Below are 27,731 nucleotides of genomic sequence, written 5' to 3'. Positions count from 1 at the left end.
CGTGACTGCAGACAGAAGGAAAGAAGATGGCATACAAGTAAGACCCTTGAGGACCAAAAACGCTATAAAGACGCCCTCAATCGATAACACCACCTACTGAAGAATACCAAGAAGATCGCTCTAGCCACTCGCATCAAGGACGGCTCTAACAGCAAGGAACTCTTCAACAAAGTCAAGGAATTCACCAACTCCTCGGCAACTGATAACATCACACCCTCTCAAGCTCTCTGCAACACCCTTCCATACTTTTTTCACAACAAAATCAACACCATCCACAAAGGCTTCACACCATAACCCACCCGAAGAGGACATCATCACCCGTTGCACACAGAGACCACCTCACCTCATGGAACATCCTCTCCAAGAAGGAAAATGCATCCATCATGAGGTCCATCCACTCCAGAGCTCCAGCAGACCCCTACCCACACCACACATTTTACCTCCCCTCAACTCTATGACTTCTATAATCAATGAGGACGCCCCCTTGCAACTGAAAAGAGTCTCCACTAAGAAAACCAACCCATGGTACGATGGTAGACTCAACGAAGATAGACGGGCCATGCGAATGGCAGAGCGCACCTGGAGATCAGCCCCTTCGGCACTGCACCTTAAAACTCTGAAGGAAAAGAGAAACGCCTACTTCAGGAAAATCAAGCGCACAAAATCAGATTTCTTCAGCCTCCAGCTCGACCAAGCAAATCCAAGGAACAACCCCAACTATCGCGTAGCACAATAGGCGATATTCCATCCTGTGAAGACTTCTCTGCTTTCTTCAATCTAAAGACTGATAACATAAGGAAAGATCTCCTCAATTACGTAAACCTTTACTCCAACCCCCACAGCATAACACCCACTGAACCAAAGAACAATGCTGCATGGTCATCCTTTGACACCTACTCGGAAGAAACAATTAACAAACTGCTCACCACATTGAAACCTTCCAATCACCTCACAGACCCCCTTCCTGCTAACGCTGTAAAGGACTTCATCCCACTACTCCTCCCACTATGGACCAAAATTATTAACAGCTCACTTCAACAAGGACGCATCCCCGACTCCCTCAAAGTTGGACAAGTCACACCTATACTCAAGAAACCAACAGCTGACCCTACTGACCCAAACAATTACCGTCCTATTACCAACATTCCCACCCTTGCCAAACTGTTGGAAAAATGCGTACAACTCCAACTAACTAAACACATTGATCGGTTTGACCTCCTCAACCCTCATCAATCAGGCTTCCGAGCAGGGCACAGTACTGAAACTGCTATTACACACATAATTGATGACGCCCTCCAAATCCTAGATCAAAACGATACCTGCCTCCTCATCCTTCTTGATCTGTCCTCAGCATTTGACACAGTCAAACACGAGAACTTACTCGAGTTGTTAAACACCAGAATGGGTCTATCTGGGACTGTTCTCAAGTGGTTCACTTCCTTTCTACATGACCGGTCTCAGAAATTCAAGAGCAACAACTTGATGTCCCCACCAGTGCCTGTAACATTAGGCATCCCACAAGGATCTTCCCTATCTCCAACATTGTTCAACCTGGTCATGGAACCTCTCACCACCTTGTTACACGCATCTAATGTACACTTTCACATGTACGCAGACGACACCCAACTATACCTGAAATTACAATCCCCCAATGACATCAAACTACTGAACTCAATGCTCAGAAACACACAATCATGGCTTGCCGATAATCACCTCAAACTCAATGCTCTGAAAACTGAGTTCCTTCTGATCTCACCTCCCGCGAAAAGCTCCACCTCTCAAACCTGGCTTAAGCACCTAACTGCACTCAATGTCCAACCTACCATCGTGGACTCAGCGAAATCTTTAGGCATAACACTGGACGCCAATCTCAACATGCAACGGCATATCAGCAAGGCAACTAAGGGAGCTAATTTCCAAATCAATACCTTGAGGAAACTTAAACCCTTCCTCCCAGCCAAGGACTTCCAAATTGCAGTACAAGCCCTAGTCATGCCGCGCTTAGACTACGGTAGCGTCGCCCTCTGCGGACTCCCCCCTATCTACAACTGCCCCCCTGAGAGCCTCTTTGAACGCTGCAGCGAAACTTATCACTGGATCAAAAAAACACTCGCATATTTCCCCTGACCTAAAATCCTTGAACTGGCTGCCTTTTGAGGCCAGAATAGATCTGAAAATTGCATGCATGACTCAAAGATGGTCCCACCTCCAAAGCCACCGAACACGACCGCAACCTCATCCTCTACAGCAAGCTATCCATGAAGAAGCAGGTCAGCACCGTCTCCACCGCTTGCTTCCTCACCCTCTGAATGCTCAAGAAGGTCATAAGATGGCTCCCATCAGGCTAACAGTCACACAAGCTCTCGTCACCAGCAGACTAGACTATGGCAACTCCCTCTAAGTAGGAATAACAGCCCAACTCGTGACAAAACTGCAAACTATCCAGCCAGACTCATCTTGGACATCCTCAGACAGAGTCAAATCACTCCACACCTCAGGAAACTCCACTGGCTACCAGTCGTGAAGAGATGCCGGTTCAAACTGCTCACCCAAGCTTACAGGGCACTACACACGAAAGACAGGTGTACCTCAACAATCGAATGAACTTCCACCAACCTACCAGGAAACTCCGCTCTGAATCACTCCCCTTAGCAGCCACCAGACTCATCCCCGACACATCTGCCAGACGAACAGTGGAGGCCGCTGCTTCTCTCACCTGGCTGCTAAGACCTTTAACAACCCACCCCTGAACCTCAGAGCCTCACCATAGCTCCAGCAGTTCAGGAAGGACCTCAAGATATGTATGTTAAACCAATAGGAGAACTGCCAGCATGTTCTCCCAGTGCCAAGAGACCCTCACCGGTGATGCAGCCGCTCTCTACAAATCCTGACTGAAACCCCTCCCCACTTTAAGGCCTGTTTATGTTTTGTAATCCAAATCATCTCACAAAATGTCCAGGTAAGCATCTGGCAAATACATACATAAAACTCATAAACACCTTCTTCTGTAAACAAAAAAAGAAAACAAAATAAGTCTTTCGCCAATTAATGCTTGCTGTACGAAACCATGCCTACAAATAAACAACCTTTAAAACATTATTACATTAAGATGGCACATCAGTCCACACTATATAGATCAATGAATAAGGACGATACTGACCAGCTCTGTGAGATGTCGGAGCCGCCCAATTTCTTCAGGCAGTGCGATGAGCTTATTGTTACTAGCGATTAAAACCTTTAAAGGAAGGCTGCAAAGGTGTGCTGGCAACGTCGACAGCTGATTCCGGCTACATTTCAACAAAAGAGAAAGAAATCTGTGTTATGATTTTATAAAAGAAAAAAAATATATAAAAATACTACTTCCAGTAAATTCAATTTGCCAAGATAATATAAGAAATAAAGGAACTAAATAAATGATTCTCACCCTGCAAAACTGTTTAATACCTTAACTGCTGGTACCTGGGGAAATCTATGGTGGAGTGACTTGCGTGGCTCTCACTAAGCATTTTCACCTGGAAGCCCTTGCTAGCATCAAACTTTGGTTAAAAATAAATAAATACAAATTCCTGAAAGCTATCCAGGAAGCCACAATAGTGGTCATACCAAAGAAATGGAAAGCTCAGACGGACTGTGGGTCTTACAGACGAATTTCATTACTAAATTTAGAAGCGAAGGTTTTAGCAAGAGCGTTGGCGACCAGGCTACAGACGGTGATCTCAGATTTGGTACAGCCAGACCAGTCAGGGTTCATGCCACAAAGAAGCACTAGGCTTATTCTGAGGAGTTTGTATGGGGTGCTGCACTGGTCCGAGGAAGAGGCAGTTATACAGTCATTAGGTGCACAAATGGCATTGGATAATGGGGATTGGGAATACATGTTCGAAATGATACACCGACTGGGCTTCGGCCCTATGTTTTGTGAGTGGATACAACTTCTATACCAAAATCCAACAGCCAGAGTGAGGGTAAAAGGGATGGTCTCATGTTCCTTTGCACTAAGAAAAGGTACACGACATGGCTGTCCGCTGTCACCAATGATCTTTGCACTGGCCCTGGAACCATTTGCAGCTTGGGTCAGGAATGACCCAATCCTATTAGGAATCAAGGGAGGAGGCAGTTCAGAGGGTAGAATATCTCTGTACGCAGATGTTATACCGCTGCAGCTGACCAACCCGTACATATCAGTAAACAGGGTGTTCCCCGAATAGCTGTTCGGCAGCTATTCGGGGAACACGATCAACTGGAACAAGTCTTTGATATTCCTGTTAAAGGGAAACATTCGCCAAAGACTGATTCGAACAATTCCGCTTACTCCCAAGCTCCAATTCACATACCTTGGCATAGGAATATCACGGAATGAAGGAGAATTCCTGGAGGACAATTTGCATTCCCAGCTGAAGCGAATAAAAGCGCCGTAGATAGCTGGAGGAAGCTGCCAATATCACTAATGGGGCAGGCTGCAATTTTTAAAATGATGTAGAAAACCAGACTGCTATACATCATGCAGAATACCCCCTACAAAATACCCAAGAACGTGTTTCAGGGTATAGACAGTGAGCTCCGTAGGCTGTTGTAGGACAGTGGTTGCACAAGAGTGGCACTGTGTAAATTACAAAGAGGGGTATATGAGGGTGGACTTGCAGTCCCAGACCTCAGGACGTATTACTGGGCGGCACAACTGATGGTGATAAACGAATGGCATTTACTGACCATAACAACCCGGCTTTTAGGGGAGATCATTGGGCAATGGGACAGAGAGGATTCTTGGAAGCACTCTATTGCAGAGGACGGGAGAATCAACTTCCACCGCATACACAATCTGTGGCATGGGCCAGGCAGGAAGCCTCCAAACATCTAGGATGGGAAGGGAGATTGACGGGGAGGACTCCCCTATGGGACACCGTCATGGTACGAGAAGTGGGAGAACTCTCTGGTTTTAAGAAATGGGAATGGCTGGGGGATAGAGAAACTGGGTGACATCTGGAGAGGACAGGAACAAATAGCATTTGAGTCACTACGAGTTTGAGCTGGCGAGCTCGGAATGATACAAATACCTGCAACTGACACATGCACGGAGTCGCCCTAATTGGGAAGGCAATGCCCAGGCGTGGATCCCGTACTCACTGTGCCACTGGATTCAAGCTAGCCTTGCTCATGCGGGGTGATCCCCAAAACCGGTCGCAGGATGTTTATTTCCAGTCTAGGGAAGACCTGGCCTGGTAGTTCGGGCTGGACTGTTCCCATGGGGAGCAGGGTCAAGACTGATTAGCATATGGCTGGGCCAAAACTGGGATGGCATGGTGGGCAAAAAAAGATGGGTTAAATCCAAATGTGTGACTGGGGGTGAATTTTTGATTTGTTGAGCATGTATTGGATATTTTATACTCCAAAACATTTCAACCTTTTGTTTGACATGGTCAAAGGTACATATGCTGCAGAGATAATAGGTAGGTACATAGGACTTAGGCAATCAATTCTTGTACACTATTTTGCAATTTTCAACATTTATTTTTGGTGATTTAAGCTCTATGGATTAAAAAAAATGTTCTAGGGTTATATTATTTTCTGTTATTGCAAAATATTATCTGCACAATTTTAAAATCAGGAGCTGCCCAACATGGAGATATTGTTTTTAGCATTTCATTAGATCTAATTGTATTGAAAAGCTGCTTACCCTAGAGACTGAAACTAATAGTTAAGTGAGTAGCAAGCAGGCAGAGGTCAGTTAACTTAGCAATGGGCGAAAATGGAGAGTAGGGTGATGTAATCAATCACGTGGTTGAGTGTGATGAGGCGGTGGTACGAGAGGTTTGTGGATCAATGGCAGGAAGTTGACTGGGTTCTCCCATTTACAGAAGGGATATACTGTTCAGTGTGACAGCTCCCCCAGAAAGATCATTTTAGTTTGGTTCACAGGATAAAATGTTAAAAGTTAATGAAACCGTCCTTAATGATATTTAGTTTAGTGGGTAACAAATGATGACTTTCTCAGTTGGAGTAAAAACATTTCTGGTAATTTTGCAGACAAAGGTTGTTTAAGGTGAAGTTTTGGATGACTAGATTTTCTTTCCGTGTTAAAGATATTCTATGTTTTGTCTTTTGCCCGGAGGAGTGATTGCCACTTGTAATTTTTGTTTTGCAATGTTGTTTTTTTTATTTACTTTCACAACATCAAATATATTTTGTATGTTCTAGAAATAAATATAAATGAAATATTCAAATGAAACTTGGTTGATCTTTAAATTAGTAGTTATGAAAATGCTTTTAAAGCCATTCTATTTGCCCTCATAACCCAGAGGAGGAGCCAACCCCACGGCGCCTGATGATTCCAAAGGAAGGTTTCTGCTCCATGCAACACACTGCAAAACCTTAAAAATCCCATGTTTTCCATCTGGACATTTCCATCAAGACTTTTCAGATTCTAATTTAATAGATGGTTAAGGACTCGTATGACTTCACGGGTTGTTGTTTAAAGCTATGAACTGTTTTACATTGCCGACTATGTCAACCACATCGCCCCATAAAAGGCGAAGATGTATAAGATATTGTCCTAGGCAAGAGATCAGGTTTATTGCAATCGGCTTAACCTGTTCGGTAAGTTAACTAGGTCAGACCCTGGGAGAAATTGTTTTACTTTCTGTCCACTAAACTCAGGGAGGACTTGTAGCTAATATCCACAACCGTCCCAATCAACAGAATTCCTTAAAAACATGGCAACGTAATCTACTTTAGCTATGCCTTTTCTCTGGACTGGCTTTTATGTTGGACACTCTTTTGAGGATTTGGCACATTGCAAGTGCATCGAATAAAAAAATTAAACTAAGGTTTTGCACCAGTGCCGTTCTTCAGGATATTTTCTCTAAGTCATACACATTTTTAGAGATTTGGACAGAACCATGCTAGCTTTGTACTGTTGCAGCACCTGGTATTTCAAGGGGTCAAACATATTCTTCACACGAAACTGCGAGTCAATGACCTTGTCCTCAGACTCCTGTTTTAGTCCTGCACAGAAAGCGGCTGTTTAAACAATGTACAGCCATGACAATGTCTTTTCTGGCCATCATCAGCTTCTTTTTTTTTTGCAGAGTTTTATATAGCGCGAACTAGACCCGAACCGAATCAGGTATCAGAGCGCTTTACATAGCACCAGTTACGTTACATGAGGACATACTATGCTTCTACTGAAGCGGAGCTAAAAAAAATACTGCCCCATTGCGAATGTGGGTTTGAACAATTTCCATGTTTATTCGCTTAGTGAGAGAATGCCTAGGAATAACAACTACCCCTTCGGTATGAATTCACCAACCCAATTTGCTCGAAGCCTGACACCAAAATCGCCCTCTCCTGAGCTTTTCTTTGAGTTTTCAGCTGTATTAAAAGTCTGTTTCCCCATCAATATTCTCCCTCGCTCTGTGCTTTGCTTTGTGTCTCAACACTTTGCCTGTTTCTTCTTCGACTATCCTCAACTTGGGGCTTAAGACCGTGCCTCCGTACCCAAAGGCAGAAAAAAAATAGGAGGATGGCGAAAATGTACCAGGGAATCTGAGCTTACATTCAACATAAAGGGCTAGCACTGCCCATCTTCTGGTTGATGTCCAAAAACTGAAAGAAAAAAAGAAGAGACAACAGGGAAAGTTCAGGGCCCCTCCCCTAAATGGTGAAATATACACAACCTGTGAATCCAGGAAAACAACGATTTCCTTGTGGGTTGCCACCATCATCATACAATTTGAGAGCTTCCAGTTGAGAGAGACAACATAACATCTCAGCCTTGCCTTTCTCAAAAATCTCATGCAGAAGGGAGACAAACGTGCTTGGAGGGAGCATGAGGGACCTGGGGGGGGGGGGGGACTGTAGAGAGGCAGGCCTACTTAGGCTTACAAGGACAAATCACACCCACGCGCACTCAGCAAACTCCACGAAGTCAACGTAAAAGAGTGAGGCTTGGGCCTTGCGGCACATTCAGCAAGGGATGTAGGCCTGGCCTCTTAGATCGGTTTGCTGGTGCAACGGCCTCCGAGAGGCAGGCTCAATCCGCTGGTGCAAAAGCTTTGCTAGCTCTCTGCTGCAAAAGATAGACTCAAACCAACAGTGCACTATCGTGTTTAGAGCAGATCATGGTTTGGTCAATGAGGGGGATTTACGCTCATGAGTGAACACCCCTTTATTGAACTCTTGGCAATTAGGTCAAGCCAGAACAACTTGCCGATCACTTAAAGAAATAGGACTGTGTGACAGTGTTTCGCATTTCCAGCAGGAGCGTAACACAGCCCCCGCAGCCCTTATGGTGTGGGGGCCCCCCATGCACCAGGGGGCCTCCTCAGCACAGCACTCTGGCCGGAAAGCTCCTGATTGAGCCCAGAGGGGGGCCCTCCACGTACCTTGCAGGGAGACCCCCTCAAGTCTCATTACACCAGTGTTTTCCAGGGTTATTAACAAGCACAGCATTAAGCCAGTGAGTGATAGCTCTAAGCAGGTAAGAAAGGGTATTTTGATAGTGTGCCCTGCTTCCTTATAGGTGCTTGATGCCACGTGTGGCTTTCTTGTTTCTTCACAGACCTCTCTACTCCTTCTTAGAAACAAAAACTAATGCTTCCTGTAGGGTGGAATCCTCCTTGCACTTCATGCAGAAACCTTGTCGCAATGATCGCCTGTGTGCACCAGATGTGTTTTCTTATCTAAGTGTGGTCAATGGAGACCTGGTCTAAGCCCCAAGAAGGAAAGGTTAGGTTAGATTCCCTTCATCTAAAGGTCTTTTGTATCAATGTAATGTTGGATCAATGTAAAGCCAACATTCCTAATGCGATTTTCCATCTGATAGAAACACTGTAAATTCTGAATTGCCTGACTATTTCTTTTAATAATAAAAATTACTCTATTCGCTGCTGGACCTCCTGAATCTGCCTAGTTATGCAGGCTCTATGTCCCAGCAATATCCACAGTCTTGCTCTTCTTATACTGTAGGTGCTAAGTGAAAGTTAAAGCAGGCCCATCTCGCAATTAGAACATGTTCTAGACAATCTAAACTCTCTGTTAATAAGGATCAAAAGGAAAAACGCATGCCCTTCGTAGAATCTAGTAATGATAGATTTTCGACAACTCCACATAAGCTTTCGATGTGGACAGATAATACATACAGGGTAGCTTCAGTTCTCTGTGAAATGAAGACAAGGTAATTCCTATAACCTGTGAAACTATGGGAATTATTTCATAAAGGGCTGATTAAGACTTCTCTCTGAGGATACTGATATCAATGCGGTCTGGGGAATCATTTGATGGTGCAGAAAACTATTTATGTAATCCGCAGAAATATTCAAATAACCACCTCTGCACAGGTGGATGCAAGATGTTGATTTGTTCACTTATACTTGTACTGGGGTGAATGTATGACATTGTTCTACATTCTGTCCATCAACTGTGTTTTTTGCAATTTTCACCCCGAGTGGGCTGGGGATGCTCAGACGTGAGTCCCAGGCTCTCCACACCACTGGAGTCAAGCTATCCAGGCTGATGAAGGCTGATAGCCAGAAACCGGTCCTTGGATGCTTGATTCCGGTCTGGGAAAGACATGGCTTGGTAGTTCGGACTGGACTGTTCCCATGAGGCACAGGGTCAGAGCTGATTTGCATATAGCAAGTGTCTAACCCAGGGTGGTGTGGAGTGCAAAAAAAACGATGGATTTAGGCCCAGATCCTTGTACTGGGGTGAATGTATGACATTGTTCTACATTCTGTCCATCAACTGTGTTTTTTGCAATTTTCACCCCGAGTGGGCTGGGTATGCTCAGACGTGAGTCCCAGGCTCTCCACACCACTGGAGTCAAGCTATCCAGGCTGATGAAGGCTGATAGCCAGAAACCGGTCCTTGGATGCTTGATTCCGGTCTGGGAAAGATATGGCTTGGTAGTTCGGACTGGACTGTTCCCATGAGGCACAGGGTCAGAGCTGATTTGCATATAGCAAGTGTCTAACCCAGGGTGGTGTGGAGTGCAAAAAAAAAACGATGGATTTAGGCCCAGATCCTTGTACTGGGGTGAATGTATGACATTGTTCTACATTCTGTCCATCAACTGTGTTTTTTGCAGTTTTGTTCACTTATGACAGTAGCAAGGAGCGTTCAGTTCGTGCTGCTGAAGTTTTATTGGTGGGAGTGCAAGGGATAAGTTAGGGAACCAAGAGCAGCTACATAAATGTACACTCTGGTTTTGGAACACACATCCCGTGTGTTATGTGCTATGACTTTGTGAAGGCTGGCAGACACAGCCCTCCCAAGGCATCAGCATATTACAGAATGAATACTTGGATATGGTTCACTGCCGATGACCTGCTTGCTGCAGTATAAATAGGTCAGTTCCCATGCCGTGAGCAAAATTCTAAATAAGTGCTAATCCCAATCACAGAAGCTGCAAGAGACTTTGTGACAGTAGCAGCTACAACAGTACTCCAAGTGAAGGAAGATCCCAGAGAAACATGATCCTATTACAGAAAACATGTCAAAGTACATCACCACAGGTGAATCTTGTCAAGTCATGGACTCTCACATCTCTTTGCCATTATGCATTCCTCATGGAAGTTAGCAAGTTTACTCTCAAACATCAATGTCTGATCGCCACTCATTTCATATCTTTCAGAAGATTTGGGTTACTACCACTAGAATTTAAGCAAAGGAGCAAAACTTAAGCATGCAGTTTTGTAAAGACTTACTGGATGTCGTCATGAGAGTTGGCTGCCTGGATTAATAGCTACCAAAATTTACAGGTGAAAGTACACAGATACGTGGTATTTTTGAGGATCTCATAATTACGAAGGGTCCTGCAAACGTGGTTAATGGCTGCTTCAAAATAAAGTGGCCATTCGTAATAAGGTCCTATAAAGATACTAAGTGGATAAATAAAATTACTTGAGACCAAATATATTTCAATCTTTCGAGGGACCCTATAGGGAGGAGATGCTATCTAATGGACATGTTGCCCACATTGGAAAGTGGTGCTCTAGGTTTGACTCCCGGCCTCAGCTTTTAACTAAAGAAAACAAGATCATGGTATTCTGGGTTAAACGATTGCCTTACGCCTAAAAATGTGAAATCCAATTTTAAATACGTGAAGTAAGCTGTGTAATTTGAAGATGTATATTCCCCACATGATGTTCACAATGTGTATAATAATTGCCCATCACCCACAATAATGGATAGTGCTCCATTGCCACCAAGCTAGATTTATGAAATGTACCAATACATAGCATTTAAACATGTGAAGGACTCAGTTCCAAGAGTTACCTGATATTAAGAAACGTCAGGGCCTGGAGGTTGAGGATCGCCTCTGGGATATACCGAACGCAGTTCTGATACAGGTTAAGGCTCTCAAGTGATACATAGTGGCAGACCTCTGCCGGAATTTCAACCAGCCGATTCCGGGATAAATCTAAAAGAAAAAGTCAATTTTCATTAATTAAGCTCATAAAGACCACAATTCACACAATGCAAGTTTGCAAAATGTACATCCAGTGGTGTTAACATATCACATAGGCAAAATGTAGGCAAGGCTCCAATAGAACAACCTCTTGCTTAACAAAGGTCTGTTTTAATCCAGGTTAAGCTTGTTTGGAGGAAGCACACCGGGCAAGTCTTTAAGTGACAATGTTTTTTTTAAATTTTATTTTTATTAAGATTTTGCGCAAGAACAGTACGTTTTCATACATATATCTTTGAGTGACAATGTTGACGCACCTTTACGCACCGTCAACCAGAAAGAATACATGATTGCATTTAGATCCATTAGAAAAAAATTCAACTTCGCCCAGCAAGGGCCAGAAGATCTAATTCTTTAAAGAGATATTGTTTATTTGAGAGAGAGAGACATCAACCTCACCTCTAGTTACTTGCAAAACTGGCTAAGCTTCATTAAGCAGCACTTTACAATAAGTCAGCATATATATATTTAAATACTAGGGTACGGCAAATGGCTCACTTTGACAAACCTGAACACAAAAAAGAAAAGTTGAAGGACAGTACCTAGCAGTATGCGGAGGCAAATCATCTTGTCATATTTGAGTGCAACATGCAAATTTCAATCCCTTGTCTAGTCTTATCAGAGGAAAATATTCACACTCCAGAAGGAAAAGCAAAGACAAAATCCAGCCTGTCTGACAATCCAACTTACCCCAAAAATCAAACTACAGAAATATTTTTCGTCATTAAACTTCCCAAATAAGGCTAATGGTAGCTGCTATTTGTTAAAAACAAAAGGTAGAAATCATCGGCATGACATTTGTTTGTAAAATGGCAGCATTTAGAAAAAGAAAAAGACTTCTAAAACATGTTATCCATTATCAAAACGTTTTTAAAGCTTTTAAATAACTCGTACAATGTCCTAAAAATATTATTTAGGGTTCAGTGTACCTACCCATTTGATATCAGTTAACTCTTCCCATGCACAAGGGAAAATCCTAACCCCAAAAATACCCTTTTCCAGGAATTCCCTGTTCACTACCATGGGTTGTAAAACCACTAAGGAGTCATAAACAGTAAACCACCAGCTGAAGGCCACAAAAAGAAATAATCTAGCCCAACCTCGAGTAACAGTCAAACCTGACTTGAGGTGGGAGAGTCTATTTGAGGTTTTCCTTTATCCCACCTCGTCTAGGGTGTCTTCAGCTGGGCGAAGATGAGGACAAGGGTGATCTTCTGTTTGGTTCAGTTAGGACATGGTGAGACCCAAGAGCGAACCCATGACGCCACTCAACACTAGAGCATGCCTCACAAGCTTTACCGCCTCTTTGTGCAGCTTCTCTGCCATCACCCACACATACATTCACACAGAACCCACCCAAAATTACCACAGGTCGGCACTCAACCCATGCACAGCCAACAAACAGCTTTACCACCAACTACCTCTCACTGCAACAATATTAAATCAATAAACATCTGTTATTCAGTCGCAGATGTCCAATTGGCTTTACAAAAGCAAATTTTTATGTTAAATACACACTGTGTTTCATGCTGATCATTGCCTGTTGACAGTTATGCGGACATTAGACAGCCTTATCAACACTAAAAATTATCACAGCATATTTGTTCCACTTAGTTCGCTTCACCTTCCCATCCAGGCTCAGGTCTACATGAAGGTCTTTTCTGGCCTGGACTTTGACAGCCTGGGGAAGTGCAATACAAGGCCCATCTCACGCAGAAACCGGGGAAAAAAACCAGATGTTGTGCTCACTACCAATATGTGCAAACCTGTTAAAGATGGCTCTCGGAAAATAACCTGGACAGTTTCTGTCTAGGTCTCTGAAGTTGATACTGTTATGTAGAGAGAAATTGGTCCTCTAAGCAGCACACTTTTCATGATTAACTGATCAGAACCATTGCATGTGACATTAATCTCCCCAATGAACCAATCAGGTTTATAGCCTTTATCACTGGCATGGCATCATAACAAAATGAAGCATACTGTATTGCGCCCAAGTCTTCCTACAAAACCAACATCAAAGCATACAGCCACAAAAATATGGACAAAATTACAGTTGGCAATACAGTATAGCCCTCTTCTAAAATAGCTTAACCTGGATTCTCTAACTGCAAATCTTCTACCCCCAGGGTTTATTTTCTCCAACCTCACATGTCTTCACTCCTTTCTTATCTCAAAGACACTACAGACTTTTTGGTTAAAATCAAACAAGTTAATTGGTGTTCTGATTTCTGTTTTTTGGTGATGGACATAGAATCACTGTACACGAGCATTGATCATTCCCAAGGTTTGGAGGCAGCGAAATATTATTTGGATTCTCGCAATGCCAGTTTGCGCAACCATAACATCATGTTGTTAGAAATGATTAACATCTGTTTAACTAACAATTATTTTCAATTTGAAAACGAGTTTTTCCATCAGGAACGAGGTGTTGCCATGGGTTCGTGCTTCTTCCCCAGCTACTCATGTTTACATGTTGGCTGGTGGGAGGAGCACGTACTAAACAAAACCCATAGTCAGTGGCTTTCACATCTAGCCTACTACTGGCGTTTTATAGACGATATTTGCATTATATGGAAGGGTTCACCAGTTGAGGCCCACCAATTCGTCAACGAAATTAACATCAATAGTCGTAATCTGAAATTTACTGCTGCCATTTCACTAAACTCTGCTGAGTTTTTAGATGTTCTAATGTACATTGATCAGGGCAGGCTCCACATCAAGCTTCACAGGAAAACAACGGCGGGCAATGCAATCTTGCATGCCCAGAGTGCCCATCCTTCCCACACAATTAACAGTATACCGTTTGGTGAATTTGTTCGAATCAAAAGGATCTGTAGTGACTATCACAGCAGATCAGTGCCTGAAGGAATCCACTAGGAAATTTTTAGAACGTGGTTACAGTCTTGAACTTTTGCAACGTGCTCTCTCGAAAGTATCCTTACATTCGAGGGATCAATTGCTGGCTCCTAAAATTGTAACCATTCCTGAGGAAAATGATACCCAGTCAGTTCGTCTCATTATCACCTATTGCTCACAACAACGCAAATTGAGACGCATCATCAACTCGGACTGGCCAATCATTCTGACGGATGTTATTTTAGGCCCCATTTTACCACAGAAACCGGCGATCACATTCAGGAGGGCTCCCTCCATGAAAGACGCCTTGGATCATTCCCAACCTGAATTAACATCGAAACGAACTTGGTTAGCTAAGACAGGTTTCTTCAAATTCACGTCTTGTCGTGCGTGTACATTCGCGGTAAATGGGACGCATTACAAGTCAGCATTTAATGACAAATGAATTCCAATTACAGAATATTTGACATGCCGCAGTGACCACGTAATTTACCAACTAAAGTGTACTTGCAATCTCGCCTATATTGGCAGCACCAAACTACCTGCTAATCAGCGTATTTTGCAGCACATACGCGCAATTGTTAATTCCGACAGCAATTACCCGGTGGCTCGCCACTTTAAGGCTGTTCACGACAACCAACTAAAAGATTTGCACTACACACTCCTAGGATCAGTTCCCAACCCCGGACGGGGGGAGACAGAGAGAAACTCCTCAGACAAAAAGAAACTTATTTCATCTTATTGCTCGATTCCAAGGCCCCAAATGGTTTAAATGCAATTGATGAATTGCATAATTATCTATGAGTTGGATTTAGTGTTTTTGAGTATATTAAGAAAGGTGGACCTTAAATCAATCCAACTTAGCAGACGATGATTTGACAATTCATTGGTTCAATGCTATTTGAAATGAATGATGCTGATTTTCAATTCATGTGCTTCATCCTTAACCGTTAATATGATATATTGCTTATAATTTTAGTTTTTTTCACCCTTATCACATTAACACTTTTTATTTCAGTGGGCATACTAGAATCATGTTTCATGGTTGGCTCAGCATAGTGGTCTCAATGATTTTTCGAACCTTCTTCAAAATTAGAGTTGGGTCCTTTATCTAATGATTGTTATTTCTGCAATTTTTGAGTTCTTGAGCTAGCTGCATGATACACCAAACTGGTATTATACTTGTGACGATATCAGGCGATGCTTTATAATTTTATTCTTAGATTTGAATTTAGACTATTTAGTCTCTACTTTGTACTCGATTGTGGGAATATTCAAAAGAAATTGTGAATCATGTGTCCCAACTTTGAATGATGCTTAAGAGCACTATGCTCATATTGTCTTGAAGTGTGTTCTTTTGACCTTGTTTTGAACTAAGCACATTATTTTTATAATGCCGAACCTTTTTTACATTCTGGGCTCAAGCACTATGCTACAATTTGAGAAACATGGTATTGATGAATTAATGTTATGCCTATTGATTTCGTTTTGCTTTTAATCCTGTTTTCTACGGGTGATTGAGTTCCTCATGCACTATTTAATGTTACACCTACTTTGGGCGCGTCATGTGACCAAGCTCCTCCCATGGAGTGAAACGCGTCTAGGAGAGCACTCGCTCTACACTTTTGCAATTAAAATTCCACTGCCTTTATCTGATGGTGGTTTACTTTTGAGCCAGAGTTATTCATTTTGAGAGGAGGTCTGCGCCTGCTGAGTTGCCGCTTCGAAAAGCGGCCAGGAGTTTTGTTTGATATATATATATATATATATATTCCTCCAACAAGTGCATGTAAAGCGTGCTTCCAGAACGCCGCGGGTGCTCGTTAATCACCCTGGCATAGACATGCAATGTTTTCCGTGCTTTCTAACACACAAAGACGGCACTCCTCGTAGTGCTTGATAAATTAATGTATTCTTTAGCAGGCACAAGCGTCTACGTGTTTCGGCTCCTGCGGACCCTTGTTCACAACGGTTCAATATCAATAGCATTGTGTCTGCTAAAGAATAAATTAATCTATCAAGCACTTCGAGGAGTGCCGTCTGTGTGGAAGAAAAAGCACATACATATAATGTGTGTGTGTGTGCACAAGACCGCCATTCGGTCGAAACGCGTCACGCAGGGTTTATGAATTAATAAATCCCCAATTGTCCACATGCTACCGTATTTTTTGCCTGAGTGTGTGCACCAAAACTATATATAATTATATATACACACATACTTTAACACATTGTAATAACAATCCACCTTTAAAAGACGACTGGATTTAACATTGGCCTTTCACAACAAATAATTCAGATCTACTGTCTTTGGTGTGACTTTTTATACTGAACTGATCAGGCCTACTACATCTCAAATGTGTAACCAACGGCTTGACGCACTAAATCTAGGGCTACCGGATTGAGCCTAAGCTTTCCAAGAAGTACAACAGAAGCACTCTTTCAGAGGAATCACACAACCTCTTCCCAATGAAATATAGTTTTGCTGTATTTAGAACAATCAACATGTGAGTGGAGACGAAGCCCATCTCTCAGTCATTACTGTTAATTTGTAAAAGTATGTGACAGCGTCGCGAACAAGCAAGCTCTAAAAATACAACATTGTAGCACATTCCGATGCCAAATCCACTGATTTCTAGAAACCACAAGTCAATAAAACATCCCTCAAAACCAAAGTTCTGTAGGTGCGAGGGTAGATCCCAATACGGTTCCTTAAAACAAAGGTACCCGCTATAAAGTTCTCATGGCTCTGCTAAGCACAGTTCACCTCAGAGTGCCGGCTTTCGTAGTCTTGCCCAGGCTACAGGTGATATACTCGAAGTTTGACTTGAGCCCAAGAGCACAATGAGAGACTCTGGAGCCTCCAACTTCTGGGTCTCAATGGGTATTGCAATAAACAAAGTTAGCTTCCCGTAAAGTATCCACTGCACCACTCCTTCCCAACACACTCATTTTGAAGCTCTCTTAAGAAGGGTGCACACAACCTAGAGCTACACCATGACTAATTCCATGATTAACGAATACAAACAGTACAACCAAAAACAGCATTGCATGAGAGACGGGGATGCGGACATATAAGATGCTGCAACATTGTGCTGGTAAAGCATGACACATGAGAACCAGGTAGTTGTGTGCTCAGGCTTTTGGCTCTGGCTGGGAAAATATAAATATTTTAATTACCAACTGAAGGTATTGTGCAGGGCTTGGTAGGTGGCTGGAGGCGATGCTCTGTACAAACCTAAGATGGAGGCTTGTCATGCCATTATTGAATATAGGGATGTACAGACAAAAGGCCTGTGCTACGGGTGGAGACAAAAAAGAATGAGTCCTTGTGCGGAAATGTGTACTTGTGTAAAAGAAGAATGTGTCGCTCATGTAAAGCGCTCCAAAACTTTCGGGCTGAGTTTGTGCCATGTTAAACTGCCACAAACAAAAACAAGCATTGGAAATGCAATAGGTCTCGCAGTAGGAAAGTTTGAGCTATAGGTGTTATTTATTTTTTTGTTTTTTATTTATGTGTTGTTTTTTCTAAATAGCTAAATTAATAGCTTTCTTCTTTACAAAGCCAATAGTTATAATTTTTGTAAATGTGACACCTCTAGCATTTGTAAAGCAACATGTTTTGTATTAACGGGACTTATATGTGACTTATATGTATTGATATAAAAAAAATGAATGGCTTTAAAAAACAATTAATAATTAATACGTAAATAAAATGGATTTTATTTTATATTGCCAATAGCTTAAAGTTTATTAAATATATTTAGTGAAGATGCTGTGGTTGCGCTGAGTGAGGGTGAGGGTGAGTGAGGGTGAGGGTGAGTGAGGGTGAGGGTGAGTGAGGGTGAGGGTGAGTGAGGGGTTGAGGGTGAGTGAGGGGTTGAGGGTGAGTGAGGGGTTGAGGGTGAGTGAGGGGTTGAGGGTGAGTGAGGGTGATTGAGGGTGAGTGAGGGTGAGTGAGGGTGAGTGAGTGAGGGTGAGTGAGGGTGAGTGAGGGTGAGTGAGTGAGGGTGAGGGTGAGTGGGTGAGGGTGAGGGGGTGAGGGGTTGAGGGTGAGTGAGGGTGAGGGGGTGAGGGGTTGAGGGTGAGTGAGGGTGAGGGTGAGGGGTTGAGGGTGAGTGAGGGTGAGGGTGAGGGGTTGAGGGTGAGTGAGGGTGAGGTGTTGAGGGTGAGTGAGGGTGAGGGTGAGTGAGGGTGAGGTGTTGAGGGTGAGTGAGGGTGAGGGGTTGAGGGTGGGTGAGGGTGAGGGGTTGAGGGTGGGTGAGGGTGAGGGGTTGAGGGTGGGTGAGGGTGAGGGAGGGTGAGGGGTTGAGGGTGAGTGAGGGTGAGTGAGGGTGAGGGGTTGAGGGTGAGTGAGGGTGAGTGAGGGTGAGGCTGAGGGGTTGAGGGTGAGTGAGGGTGAGTGAGGGTGAGGCTGAGGGGTTGAGGGTGAGTGAGGGTGAGTGAGAGTGAGGGTGAGGCTGAGGGGTTGAGGGTGAGTGAGGGTGAGTGAGGGGTTGAGGGTGAGGGGTTGAGGGTGAGTGAGGGTGAGGGGTTGAGGGTGAGTGAGGGGGAGGGGTTGAGGGTGAGGGGTTGAGGGTGAGTGAGGGTGAGTGAGGGTGAGTGAGGGTGAGTGAGGGTGAGTGAGGGTGAGTGAGGGTGAGTGAGGGTGAGTGAGGGTGAGTGAGGGTGAGTGAGGGTGGGGGTGAGTGAGGGTGAGTGAGGGTGAGTGAGGGTGAGTGAGGGTGAGTGAGGGTGAGTGAGGGTGAGTGAGGGTGGGTGAGGGTGGGTGAGGGTGGGTGAGGGTGGGTGAGGGTGGGTGAGGGTGGGTGAGGGTGGGTGAGTGAGGGTGAGTGAGGGTGAGTGAGGGTGAAGGGTTGAGGGTGGGTGAGGGTGAGTGAGGGTGAGTGAGGGTGAGGGATTGAGGGTGAGGGGTTGAGGGTGAGTGAGGGTGAGGGTGAGTGAGGGTGAGGGTGAGGGGTTGAGGGTGAGTGAGGGTGAGGGGTTGAGGGTGAGTGAGGGTGAGGGGTTGAGGGTGAGTGAGGGTGAGGGGTTGAGGGTGAGTGAGGGTGTTGGCTATTGTGCGCCGGGGTTTACACTACTTCAGTTAGGGCCGCACACTGCATGTCAGAGAAGAGAGAGAAGGGGAAGGGGGAGGAGAAATGCGACACGGCGGGCAGGGGAGGGGGCTGTGTTATCTCAGCAGAGTCGAATCAACAAACGGAACAGTGCACCGCCGTTAACATTGTAGAAGTGGACATCCAGAAAAAATACAGGGATGGTTGGAAAAGGTTAATTATCTCGTAGCCCACACGCTGGAGTCAGAGCAAAGTCTTCAATGTTTATCCAGGCGTACTTGACATTAACATACCGTATGATGTTTAATATCCGCTCCCCTTTTTAAAAAAAAATTCAGCCACAAAACAGCACATGGCGCTTATGATATATCAGTGGGTTGGAAACATTACCGGCGCGCTGGAGCGCCGCTGCGGCGCGCAGCGAAGCACTTGCCCCACTAGGTTTGGGGGAGAGATTGAAGCATTGGACAAGCTGTCAAAGATGCATTTTGGGAATGCTACAAAACGCGCTATTACCCCGCAGCTCACGGCTGCCAAGAGGCACTTCAGGAACTGAGCTCTGAAATGGGTTGGGGAATGAGAGGGGGTGAGGGGAGGGAGAGAGAGTGGGATTCGAAAGACAAAAGGGGGAGAAAAGACAGGGTAAGGGAAAAGAATAGGAGAGGAGGGGAGAAAGAGACGAAAAGCGAGTGAATAAAAGGGTTTTTTTGTGACAAAGAGGGAAAGTGGTAGTAAAAGGAAGGAGGGGGGAATTTAAAGGGAGCGACAGGAGAGGGAATGGAGGGGTGAAAGGCAAATGGTGTACACGGTTTAAGGAGGATGGATTTGTTGCAAACTACAGTGGGAAGGAGGGGAGCCCGCAGAAGAGTTGGATGAGAGAAGAAATATGTCAAACAGCACAAAATGAAGGAGTCCAGAGTGGAGTGGTAAAGGAGAATAGAAAGGGAGAGTGGGCAGGGGAGGGGGCGGAGCGGGGAGAGGGAACAGACGGAGCGAAGGCAGATAAGGGGAGGGGGGAGGAGAAATGCGACACGGCGGGCAGGGGAGGGGGCGGAGCGGGGAGAGGGAACAGACGGAGGGAAGGCAGATAAGGGGAGGGGGGAGGAGAAATGCGACACGGCGGGCAGGGGAGGGGGCGGAGCGGGGGCCTACGTGTGTGATTAAAAAAAGATCAGAATAAACCATGTTTGTGGGCTGGGTCTGCATGGCGATGTTGAAAGCTTAATTTGCTGTGTTTAATTTGGGGTTGAAAGCAATGTGGGAAAGAGGAGAGGAAGTGAGCAGGCAGACACAGAAGCCAAACAGTCTGTGTAGCTGCCTTTAAAAGAGTGGCGGAAATGTCAGGGGGTCTCGAGGAGCCCCTGCAGGATGAGGTAAAGGTGTTTATCAAAGAGGCATTGAAAGGGTTAGCTCACCCCAGTAGGCAGTTGTATGTCCTTGAGAGACATCTCAAAGGCATGTGCGGGCAGACCTGGACTCTGTGAGGGCTCATGGAAGGGCTGGATGTTTACACCAAGAGGCTCACTGAGGTCATCAAAGTGTTGCCGCCAAAGTGATTGCGGGCGCTTAATGAGATGTATACCTCTCGGGTGGCCTTTGGTGGAGGGGGCTGGTCTGTACTCCTGCAGTCTGACTGGCGAGCGGCAGAAAGAAAATACTGCTTTTGTATGCGTTCGTTTGGAACGGCTTGGCTTCCATGTTAATTTGTAGTGGGTAAGGCAGTGGCACTCGGAGCCCTGACTGGCTATATTGTGTGCATTTGGGTGGACCTGCGCCGGTTACCAGTCTTTGCACTGGTGGGGACGAGCTGCTCCTTTGACTGGTTTTCGAAGCACTTGTTCACAAGTGGGACTGTCGAACCTAATGTTTAGTACGTTTCGCAGTTGGTGTGCTTATAGGACGATATTCCTCAAGAAGACCTGGACATATGGAGGCTAAGAAGTGACGCAAGAGACTGCATGTTTTGCAGTCCCGTCAGCAAGATAACGCAGTCACAGATCCTGGGTCAAAAATAATACTTATGTTTTCGCTTGTAATATTGTATGCAGCGTTTTTTTGTTTTTTTACATACTAGCAAGTTGTTACTCTTCAAGAAACTGAGGATGCAAATGACTAAATACAAATATAAACAAGGCAGGCGGCTGGGGGGAGGAGAAATGCGACGCGACCAGGCAGGGGAGGGGGCGGAGCGGGGCTGTGGGAGGAGTGCGGGAACAGACGGCGAGGGGAGGAGAGTAGGAGGAGGAGAGTAGGGGAGGCACGGCCTAGCGGCCGTGCAATCAAGAAGTGAGGGGGCGGGAGAGTAGGCAAGGCAGGCGGCTGGGGGCATGTGCACGCGCTTTTAAGCTCAATGCGCATGCGCATTGAGCTAAAAAGTCACGGGCACGGCAAGGAATCGCCACGATTCCTTGCAAGTTGGACAAAGAGTGGATAAGCCCCCATAGTCTCGCTTGCTCGATGCGCATGCGCATCGACAGGCGAGACCTAACAAGAAGGAGAGGATGCGGAGGGCAGATTCTAACTGCCCAACTCACATTCTATCAGGCTTGTTCATGTCCATTGCAACACTCTAAGCTTCTATGCTGTGAGCCTATGTCTCGTATTATGGCCAGTATGGCTTGTGCTCAGGAGACTTTTGGAAGCCAGGCAAGGCTAGCCCTGTGACCCTGCAAACTCCAGGCTGTGTGGAGACATGGGTTCCTACTATCCATGAGCCATCTACAGCTCTACCCTGCAGTCATCACCTACTTGAATCACAGGGTTGTGTGCTGGGGTGTTACTGTCACAGCCTTTAGGGTCCTCTTTGGGGTTTCCTTCCCTTGTAGAGAGAGGACAGAACCAGCACATTCTTGCTCCTGGCATCTCCTTTGCTAAGAAAAGCTCTCTTGGCAGCAATCATTTGCTAGTAGGACAGAGGCATCTGGAAAATGTGTGGAATGACTTCGCGAGCACAACAAACAAGTAGAGCAACAGAGGCACTTGCCGACGGTAAACACCACTCATGCTGGGTCTCTATTACTGCACAGGACTGACCTAAAAACAGCTCAAGCATCCTATCACATAAACCTTAGTTAGGCTGTTTAACTCCTTATAGTCAGGTAAACACATCCTAGTGATGAATACTGAACTGTAGTCCAGCAGCTTCCACCACTCTACTATAGCAGTAAGGCCACACCAGATTAACAATCAGTGACGTGCTTTGCCACTGTTGATAGAATTAGGAAAGGAATAGCTTAACCTTCAGTCATCCAAAGTCCAAGTCTGAACGATGTACAATATTGCAGCCTGACCTAAAGAAGAGCTTTAATGGGAAAAGTTGATATTTACATTCATTTCCAGCGATCAATAAAGCATAAATGCCACAAAATAAATGCCCACAGAATATTTAAACATTTCTCTTGCTTTACACCCAATCAAAAATATGCACACAAATGTGCTGCCCAGTGCTGGTTACTTACAGGATAGCACCGCATTGCAGGGGGTCTCTCTGCCTATTTTGCAACCATGGAAGCTAAAGAGCCTCACGAACTATAATTCAAAAAACGTGTTGTATATAATCAAATGGCCATGCAATCTCTTTATGTGGGTTATGACAACGAGAAAAATACGTACTAGAATAACAGAACACCGCAGCACCATTCGGTGTAAAACAGAAGCCACTAGAAAAACACAACACTACATAGAAACAGGCCACAGTGATGCACACATGGAATGGTATGTGTTAGAAAAACTCACAGAGACACGTCCTAACATGAGTGGACCCTACTCTTGTTCGAAGAACGATGGGTCTATAGACTACGCACGGGCTTGTATGGGCTGAATGATGAAATCTCCTGGGGTAATCTAAGGGGACACAACTGATGTGTATACCACACATAAAATAGTACCTTTAAAAATGTACCGGCTGAAAAAACCTCTTGCAACAGTATGAGACTAAGTAATCCATGTAATTACATAAGGTAGTACCCACATTAATTATATGGAATACGACACAATAGCCTGTAGTATCAATGGGAAAACTAGCAGTGATACAAATACACACTGGTTCCCTGCGACACTGCTAATTTGATGAGCCATAAATAAATAAGGGACTACAATTTCTGTCACTGTCTCGGAATTATCAACAAAGATTTTTCTTTTGAAACACCTCATGGACAACCAGCGATTGTAATACCCTACACATATTGACAGAAATTTATCTTTGACCACGTATGAAGGTAATTACACTAAAAGTAAGGGAACATAAATGTTGCCATTAAGAACAGATTGAATTAAAGGGTGTTAAAGTTCTCTGGCTTTGTATTTCTCTCCTATTCACCTCGTGACCTAAATCAACGCGGTGGAACCACCTGTCCCATGATCCTTCGGTACCAGTAATGGCTGCCAGGCGCCGTAACAGTGCGTACACTGCAGCACCTTTATAACATGACATCCAGCCTGTAGCTATCTGTACCATGGCAGAGCGGGACACGGCATAGGTAACATAGCCGGGCATACCTTTTCACGAAGTAAGTGGGGCAGTGGGGCAGTTGATTTTTGGCAAAGCACCTCTCCTTTATAAGTTAAGGTCGGAAACGGACTGCCATCCATTCCCGACATCTAAGTACCACAGCGTATTGTTGCATCGTGTGTCTCATATGGAGATACAAAACTATGTATGGGCACTTCAATACATTAGTATGAACTGTACATGATCCCACATGAAGGCAGGCACTTATCCTTTTGTTCAGCGTGTGTGACACATAGTGGTTGTTGATATGGTTTAGTGCATAATTGGACTTCCCATTGAAAAAGATCGATGGCAGGATCTTGCGCAATAGCTAAATAAGGGAATCCAGAGGGAGCATTAGAATTGGCATAATAACCAAATGATGACAGCATAGTGTGTTTCTAATCATCAGTGTAATATGCATGCTAGTACATACTTCTCGTCCAGAACGATCGAGAGAGATCATTTGAACAACTAGTGATCATTGAGGGGAACCAATAGCAGGTTTTTCCAAAGTATTTGAAGGATGTCAACCATATCAAATGTTTCACTTGGGTCCATGACATGAGTCACATAAATGTTATTGCACTGGATGATTATCCTTCCCTTTGCTTCAATCACTTTCCTTCTGTTAGTGGGTGACTAAAAAGGACCCCCACCTTCTCTGATCATGACGCTGGTATCCCCTAGACTTTAGGGTAAGGGACTTATACATTAATTATCCTATGTATAGTCCACGATAGTACCCAATGTTGTAGATTAAACAGGCTAATTGTCATAGCACCATAGACCACATAGGATTCTTTGCTTTGCTTTTCAATAATAGTCGCCTTTGTTTTCAAATAGAGAGCACCAGTATTACCACGACCTCAGATTTCGTGAGCCAGTTGATAACCTAAGAATAGTCTATTTGCATAACTAAGATACCTTAGTAATCAGTGTACCCGGTTTAGTTCTTTTTTACTTTTCTACCCTAGGTTGCAAAGACAAATCACTTACCAACAGGTAGGAAAATATGGTAGGACCGAAGAAAGGAATCCACCGTAACCCACCGTAATCAATTCTAATAGAATTTTGTTTAGAAATGCTCCCTAGAGATCCATATACCCTGATGAATGCCCCAGACCTTTTAGGCTAGCAATAGTGGGAAGAAACATGTTGGCAAGTTCTTGGGTGTGAGGCATTATACTCTAGTACCCAACCCTATTAATTTTTAAACTTACCTAGTGTTCCACGAATAAAGGTAAAACTCCAAACGAACTGTAAGATATTTTTAGAATATTCATCTGGATCCCCTGTTACATGGTGTTTTCCAGAAAGATTTATGCAAGAGCTCCCTCCTATTGAGTCAGTCTTCGAGGAGGTCGAGTCCGCCCGGGTGGCATTGTCCTACCAGCGTTGGGGGAAAGGACACTTATTATGAAGCATGACTAAAAAGTGTGTGAGGTTTCCTCTTCCACTAAAGATGACTTCTCTGAAGACAGGAATCTAAGGTTCAAGTCCTGCAAAGTTTGCATATGCACCAGAGCCAATAATCTTGGGACTCTGAGCACACGGTTCTTTGCATCACTCTCACCATACCTTTACGTTGTGATAGATGGTATTTGAAGGGACGTATGGTGTCATACCCTTCTCTTCTCTTTACCTTGTTTCCATATTTTGTAACAGCTACTCGGCTCCCTACCGCTCTCTGGGCTATCTCAAGCCACAGGATGGGCCGCGCCGCACCTCTTTGCATCTATTGGCTGGCCTCACTGACTCACCAGGCCACGGAGTGGAGCAGTGTGTCCTCCTTGCTGTCACGCCTCTCGATGGCCTCATGGCAGTCCAACCAGGGCACCCACGGTCTCTCGACTCAGCAGGCTCTGAACATTCACGGAGTAATGACGCCATCCGGGCTCTCAGGTACAACCCAGGGGGAGGGTAAGGACATTGACCAGAATGAGGCTGTAGGCGAAGGCCAGACTTCTGACCATTGAGTTGATGAGGGGTGAGCGATCCAACCTGCCAGGCATTGGAGAATTCTCACCATCCCCTCTCTTGTTTTCTTGCTGTGGTTTTCCTCTTCCCCTTGTGTGGTATTCATGTGCGGCCATAACACCCGGCCTCATCTCGGTATTGGCAGTGTTCTCTCCTGGGACATAGTTCGAAGTTTACCGTTTAGTTGGGGCATCTTAGTGATCCAAGACAGGAGATTTCGACATACCTATCATACATGTGTGGGACAGGTTAATACACTGGTGGCACTGCATTCATGCAGAAAGTCCCGGCTCGAAAATTGGAACAGTCAGATGAGTTATTAGTCACGTGCAACTTGCACACACATGGGGTGCCGGGGGACGGCGGCAAGGCCAGGGCCTGCACGCCTTGTGTACGGTACATACACCGGTTCCTTGGAACAAGGAGAACACACATGGGACACAAACAGGTAGATTGATGACGTAAATTTCGTTATGTTTAATAGATGCTTGTATAGTTTGTGCTACTACTAAATTGCAATAAACACAAGTTTTACAAAAAAGGTCATTGGAGGGGTGATGCTTTTAGGAATCTCTTCTAATGTAAGCATGATAACTTCCTATCTCCCAAGTCTATCACGTATACAGGCCTGACCACATCCCAGGACTCTAAGGGATCAGCAGATAATCTTGCTGGTCCGGTTATTATTAAAGCACCATTTAAACAATGGGTTAACTTTTCGGTATTGTTCTGCGACGGAAACCCCATATATAAAATGATTATACAACTCAAAATCCTGTATGGGTTTCATACACTGACTGAATCAATACTAAGTTCCTTTACTTAGTTAGGAAACAACCCTCACTTCCTACATACAGGGAATGCAATGCTTCCTGTGTTCAAATAAATAACCTTGGTTAAGCCTTATACCCAGAGTGGTCTTGGTGCCTCACGTATGTAAAACATTACCTGGTCTCTTAGGTACAATATGTTGTACATTAGCTGGATTCCAACAAACAAGCTAGGAAGCAGGACAGAAGATCTCTGCAGTATCACTTTTGATCTACAAGCTTCTCCACCTTCGCTCCATTAAGCAAATGGAATCCAGCACTGGGTGAAGTGTGCACATGGTGGGTAATGCCCCTTTCTCAAAGGATACACTGACTACAATCCATTATAAGTTCATCCTTGGTGAAAGCGATACAGCAGCCAGACACCCTCTGCCCGATAGCCACTTGACCTTGTTTGACGACTCCCTAGTAACAGATGGATGCCACGTGCAAGGCTACTTTCGTGGAGGAATGCCTGGAGACCAGTCTGCTCAACTACTGCCCTCACCGGACTCGATCCTTGTGCCATTTGCCCTCACCGGAGTCTGACCTAGTGCCATAACTGAACTGAGAAAGCTCACCACTCTCCAATACAGGAAAATGACTGAGGCGTTCCCTTCTAGGCTTGTCAACATTAACAACTCTAGGGTAGCAAATCTGGGCAAGATAAAACATAACAGATGGCCAACGGCAGCTAACCCGTTTCTCACTGGAGGTGGTCTGGAGCTATACCAAACCAGGACTGCTTCGAAGTCCAGTCATAACTATATCTTGAAAGTCTCTTCTGTGCGCACTACTTCAAAGAATGGGCCTTGGACAATTGCCCCTAAGAAGCTAATTCAAGGAATAACTTCTGGCGCTGATTATGTGTCTGCCAAAAGAGACGCCAATTCCAAGTAAAGCCTTTCTGTCATCGATTCCAGAGCATTGTTGATTATTATTCCAGCTGCCCTGGAGCTCTCACTCTCTGCTTAGTAGAAACGTTGAGTTAAAAGCAGGAGAACTGTGTGTCACCTTAAACTCTGCTAAGTGCAAGATGGTGACGGCTTGAATGAACCCATCATGGCCTGCCCTTG

At 44.6% G+C, this 27,731-nt stretch overlaps 1 protein-coding gene across 8 annotated transcripts in view; it reads right to left on the bottom strand.

The window, feature by feature from the left end:
• The window catches only part of LRCH3 (leucine rich repeats and calponin homology domain containing 3), a 366,756-nt gene that overhangs the window by 208,308 nt on the left and 130,717 nt on the right, over positions 1–27,731 (bottom strand). For all 8 annotated transcript variants that reach the window (XM_078665641.1, XM_078665636.1, XM_078665637.1 and 5 more), the window contains exons 2-3: positions 11,275–11,419; positions 3,161–3,287 (exon numbers count right to left, since the gene is read on the bottom strand). In XM_078665641.1, coding sequence (XP_078521767.1) covers positions 3,161–3,287; positions 11,275–11,419 — 272 coding nt within the window. The remainder of the gene's footprint in view (positions 1–3,160; positions 3,288–11,274; positions 11,420–27,731) is intronic.

The sequence above is a fragment of the Lissotriton helveticus genome, chromosome 11 (genome assembly GCF_964261635.1).
Source record: "Lissotriton helveticus chromosome 11, aLisHel1.1, whole genome shotgun sequence".
Classification (NCBI taxonomy): domain Eukaryota; kingdom Metazoa; phylum Chordata; class Amphibia; order Caudata; family Salamandridae; genus Lissotriton; species Lissotriton helveticus.
This window is presented reverse-complemented; position numbering and strand designations above follow the sequence as displayed.